Genomic DNA, 5,939 nt, shown 5'->3' on the forward strand with positions numbered 1-5,939 from the left:
CTCCTCCACAAAGACTCTGGTCAACAAGTAAGTATGTTTAACCTTTATGCTCCGGTCTCTCCAACGGAGAAAAAAATTTGTTGGGACTCGCTCCAGTCCTTTCTTTTATTGCACAATCCAGAAAACATCATTATTGCAGGGGATCTGAACGTTACTCTAGCCGCTGAAGAGAAAAAAGGTGGTTCCCCTGTAAGGGATCCAGCTAGAGAATGGGTAGAAGATATAATGATTGGCTGGGATCTGGAGGACATCAAACCATCAGCTGGGAAATACACTTGGTCTAATAAAAGATTAGGCCCCAGCCATATAGCTGCTCGTTTGGACAGATTCCTCGTCCAAGCCTCCTTTCTTACTAGTGGTCTAATGGCCTCATCCAAAATTCTGCCCAACTGCACCTCCGATCATAAACCCATAAGTCTCGAGCTCTCCATGGATGGTTTTCTTGGCCCCATTCCATTTAGATTTAGCCCTTTGTGGATTCAGCAAGAGGGTTTCAATGAGGTGGTTTCTGAAGTCTGGAACCGGAAAATACTGGGATCCCCTTTCTTCGTGTGGGAAGAAAAGTTGCGGGCTCTTAAGAGAAGACTCAAGGAGTGGGCTAAAGCATTGAAAACACCTGCTGCCAAGAGAAAAGAGTCTATAGAAAACCTTGCTGCCCTCCAATCATCAATGGAGGATTCTGTTATTACCCAAAGTCTGCTCCAAAAAGAAGTTGAGTTGCAAAAAGCCCTTCATAAAGCTAGTAGGGACGAAGAGGAGTATTGGAGACAAAAATCCAGAAACTTATGGTTACAGGCTGGCGACAAAAATACTAGTTTCTTCCACAAGCATGCCGAAGATCGAAAGCAATTCAAAAATGTTTCAGAAATCCGCTCCCAAGGTGCAGTGGTTAAAGATTTTGAAGGCATCAAGAGAGCAACCTTCTCCTTTTTCAAAGATCTCTATTCAACGCCTGATGACCCGCCTATAGATCCTCAAGCCTATCCGTATAATTTGATCCCCTTCTGTGTGCAAGACCATGTCAATAATATGCTGACTGCTCCGATCAACATGGATGAGCTCAAGAAAGCCTTGGATTGTATGGAACCGGATAAGGCGCCAGGGCCTGATGGGTTCACTGCTAGGTTCCTTCAGTCTTGCTGGTCAACTATCAATAAAGACCTCTTGAGAATGGTTAGGAAGTCCCAATATTGCGCAAAGATAGGAGGCAGTACCAATTCAGCCTTCCTTGCATTGCTACCGAAAGAGAAAGGAGCTTTAGATTTTAATAGATTTCGACCCATTTCGCTGTGTAATTCTAGCTATAAATTGATTACCAAAATAATATCCATTCGCCTCAAGAATATTCTGCCGGACATCATATCGGAGAACCAAGGAGGCTTCATCAAAGGGAGAAAGATACTGGATAATATTGTGCTAGTTCAAGAGGCAGTTCATTCAAGTGGCCAGATAAAAGAGAAAGGAATGGTAATAAAACTCGATTTGGCTAATGCCTTTGACAGGATGAGGCATGACTTTCTGTTTGCTGTTATGAAGAAAATGGGCTTCTCAATAACCTTCATAAATTGGGTGAAAGCCTGCATTGCCTCTCCTTGGATTGCACCGTTGGTAAATGGCCGTTCGACTGAATTTTTTAAAGCTTCCAGGGGATTAAGACAAGGCTGTCCGCTGTCCCCCCTTCTTTATGCTATTCAAGCCTCAGTGCTTAGTTTCCAGCTCGACTTCTGTCAGCAAGTCCAAATTCTTCCAGGCCTCAGAATGGTGCATAATGTCAAAGACATAAACCATGCCCAATTTTCCGACGATACTCTGCTCCTAGGTGGAGCGAGCATTAACTCGGCTAGATATTTTAAAAAGGAACTGGACATTTATAAGGAAGCCTCCGGTAGCAAGATAAACTATTCAAAAAGCACAATCTTTGGCTGGAACTGCTCAGCCAAAAATCTGGCTGACATAGCTAGGCTCCTTGAGATGAAAGTCTGTCAGACTTGGGAATCATTCAAATATCTTGGGATCCCAATTTTCAGATCCACCCCTAAAGTTACCCACTGGATGCCCCTCTTGGACAAGCTTAAGCTCAGAATACAAGCCTGGGGAGCCTCCTGGCTAAACACTACTGGGAAAATAATTCTTATAAAATCTGTCCTAACAAGCATGCCTCTTTTTCAGCACTCCATTCTCCTTGCCCCCAAAACCTTTCTCAGTAAAATGGATGGTATGCTGAGGAGATTCCTGTGGGAAGGGGGGAAAAATAATGAAAGAAGACTCCATTTAGTAAATTGGGATACCATTAAGAGACCAATCATGGAAGGAGGTCTGCAAATGAGAGATTTGGCTGCTCAAAATCTCGCTCTAGGCTCAAAAATTTTGTGGAATATTGTGGCTGGGAAAATAAGCTGGAGCAAGAAAGTACTGTGGAAGAAATACTTTCAAGGTCAACGTTTGAGATTTGGACCTTCCGCCAAAAATATCCAAAGGTTCCCTAATATCCAAGCTCTGTATCGCAGCTCTGGAGAACTTCAGTCCCAACCTCTACTGGATTCCAGGTAATGGGAAAAAAATCAGAATTTGGGAAGATCAGATTCTTGGAGACCAGCCGCTACACCATATAGAAGGCCTGGAAAATATTAAATTATGGCTGCATTCCAACAATAAGGAAACCCTTTGGGACATATCCACCTGGACGGAGGATGCTGGCAGAAGGTGGGACAGCTGGAATCTTGGAGAGGTACCACATCGTCTGCAATCTGAAGCTTCATTACTATTAGACAAACTCCAAGGAAAATCACCCTTGTCAGCAACAGCCAAGGACAAAAGAGGGTGGGGCTCCCATACTGGTTCCTTCTCGGTTGCTGAAGGATACAAAAGTTTGATTGCTGTTCCGAATGTCCCTCCAGACCCAACGCAATGGAAATTCATATGGGGCTTCCCTTCGCTCCCAAAAATAGACTTCTTCTGCTGGACGCTAGCTCACAACAGTATTCTCACAGGAGATAACCTGAGAAAACGTGGAATGGAAGGGCCGTCCAGATGCCCATTATGTATGTCAGAGGAAGAAACAGTTGATCACCTGTTGTTGCTGTGCCCCTTTTCCAAGGCAGTTTGGAAGGGGGTTCTGAGTTCAAGGGCGGACAAGGTTGAGCTGCCAAGAAATATGCCAAACCTGCTTCACGAGTGGGCCAAGATTTCATCGTTCTGCCTCAATAAAAAAAACTTGCTTAAGACTGCATGGATGTGGATCCCTAAATTCATCTGCTGGAAGTTATGGCTGGAAAGGAATAACAGATTATTCAGAGGAGAAATCTGCACATCAAACAACGTTATTTCCAAAATTAAAGCTATTGTGGGAGAGACATTGGAAGCTAAGCCAGCCTTAAGGAACGAAGCAATTCTGGACAGTGAGGAGGAGCTTTGGCTGAAATATATTGTTCCAAATAATCAAACCAACCCTATTTCTCCAACCTTTTGTCATGCTAGGTGGGAATTACGTCTGGAAGAACAAGAATTTCTAAAGTGGCGATCGGCCCTAGATGACCACTGTCTATTCTTCGACGGGGCCTCTAAAGGCAATCCTGGAGCTGCGGGTGGGGGTGGAATTCTGCTGAATCCCGATGGCACTACATTACTCAGGTATCATTGGGGTCTGGGATTCGAATCAAACAATAGAGCTGAGGCTCTGGCTTTGTGGCAGGGGCTGACTCTGGCTCTTAAACGGAACATTCAATCTCTGACGGTCTTTGGAGACTCTCGGCTTATCATTCAAGCAATGAACTCACTCTCGAATCCTTTGCAGATCCATTTAGTCCTCATTCTCAAGAAAATTAGATCCATGCTGGCCAAGTTTCGGAAAATTTCCTTCTATCATATAATGAGGCAGCTGAATTCTCAAGCCGATTTGGAAGCCAATCTTGGCTCAGCCAGTAGCCAAAGAACCCTTTCAGTCAACTCTGAAGAATCTCTCTGTATCATCCCTTAATATTCTTATCACCCTCTCCCAGGAAAACTGTTCTCTCTGATGCATTGGGGATCTGCTACTGAACTAGTAACTTTGGCTCTGCATCAGGCTATTGCTGAGCTAGTTACCAGATCGCCTGTTTCTGACTCAGTTGCACCAAGCTCCAAGGGTAGGCAATCAAGAAAAGTTAGATGCTCTGGAATCTCTGTCCCTGGCAGGCTCTGTAAGCTCTGTTCCCAGCTGAAGCATGCGCCAGAGGATGAATATCTGAATTCAAGTAAACAAAAGCCAAAGTGGTCTTTTAACAGGAAGGGTTCATCATGAAAAAAGGAAGGAATTATTGGGCAGCAACTGATTCGTTTTCCAGACGTGACCAATCCCAAACTGAAAGATGTTTTTTCCTGTGTCGACTAGGATTTTGTGAGACTGAATGAAAGAATGCACCAGCGATTCCCTGTTACAGGTGTGGAGTTGGATGAATTAACAGTTCTGTGGCGCAAATACAATCAATAATCCTGTAGGAGGTAAAGTTCAGAATCTCATTTGAAGCTGAAATCATCGATTTGGGTATGAACGCCAAGGAATTGCTGTTGCAGTAGCCCAGTTTAGTAAATCCAAGCAGCGGAGCAGCATTGTCTAAGACCGTTCCTTCTTCAGTTCATCCAGAAAGCGGGTGGTTCTTCATTTGACTGTGGACTTAGTGAAACGACGAGGAGTAAGCATTGATCCTTGTTGCTGGACAGAGCAACAAAATGGACAGCACAAACTCTTAAATGGCTGATTTCCCAGACTCTAATTGACGGCCCGGACAAGTCAGGCAGTTCTCAGAGCCTTAAAGCAGGGATTCTGCGAATTTACTTCCCCAAAGGGCGATACAGTGTCAAAGCATGTCCATGGACCCTCACTGTGTAACAAGAAAACTGAGAGATAAGAAAAATTGGGGAAACTGTTCTCTGTGTAATAAGTACGCGGCAGCTGTTTTGCCGCCAATCAAAAAATTAACCGTTAAAGTCAAAAAAAAAAATATCTTGTTGAATTGTCTCGCTTGGAAATAGAACAAGTCCCTAAATGGTAGCTCAACATCCTAGATGGAAAAACAGGTCCCTTTGCTAATCAAGTCCGTTCATCCCGTTTTTGGAAAAAATGTTGATACTGTAGATGTCAACTTTACTGGTTTTTTGTTTGCAACTTTCAATGACAGGCTAACTGTCAGCATTTTTGTTTTCACTTATTTTCAAAATCGTTGACAACCAGGGGGTCAACATTTTTACCTGTTTGAATATTGTTGACAACGGAGATGTCAGGGCTCTTTGTTCCCTCCAAAATTGCTGATAGGCAGACTATCGACCTTTTCCCTGTATCGATTTTCTATCAACCGAAACATGTAGTTTTCACCCCAAAATGGCTGACAATGGCTTTGTTAACCTTATGAAAAATTATGACAATGGGAATGTCAACTCTTCCGACTATTACGCTGAATGAAAAAGCTATAAGGTCGATTGTCAGCGATAAAGTGAAAGCTCTGTTTCATAAGATAGGTAGGAAATAAATATAAGTTTAATACCCATACCTCTTAGCTGAGGGTACTAGCAGCTTTGATCAATACATCTACCTTCTCCAATCTATGATTTTTATTATGCCTTGTCTCCATGGTTCCCTTTTTCACGGTTTCTCTACTTCGACTCTTCCTAGAGCCTGTAGCCTTCTTCGTCCTGTTAATCATAAGGTCCTTTAGTGGCATGTTGTCAATGTCAATCACCTCCTTAGCAAACTCTGGTTTATTTCTGAGTTTGATCTTGTATCTTAACATATTATTTGGCTTGGTATGTCTATTTCCAAGCTTGGATACCTTAAGAAGTGGCTCCTCCTCTTTACTTTGCACCTTTGGTTATTTTCCCTTAGGGTCCTATGTTTTAGCTGTGTTTGTAGGGGAAGTTTTGGAGGTTGGATTTGTAGCATGGGAAGAGTCAACATCAACTTGTGG

At 43.2% G+C, this 5,939-nt stretch overlaps 1 protein-coding gene across 1 annotated transcript; it reads left to right on the plus strand.

The window, feature by feature from the left end:
- The first annotated feature begins 429 nt into the window (after positions 1-429).
- On the plus strand, positions 430-3,976 carry LOC149161378 (uncharacterized). The gene is made up of 2 exons (XM_089434857.1): positions 430-1,885; positions 2,508-3,976. Exons 1-2 carry the CDS (start codon positions 430-432, stop codon positions 3,974-3,976), a joined length of 2,925 nt encoding a protein of 974 aa, XP_089290983.1.
- Positions 3,977-5,939: the final 1,963 nt, after the last annotated feature.

Source organism: Pinus tabuliformis, chromosome 5_2 (genome assembly GCF_031772625.1).
Source record: "Pinus tabuliformis cultivar Carrire ecotype Pingquan chromosome 5_2, CPIR1, whole genome shotgun sequence".
Classification (NCBI taxonomy): domain Eukaryota; kingdom Viridiplantae; phylum Streptophyta; class Pinopsida; order Pinales; family Pinaceae; genus Pinus; species Pinus tabuliformis.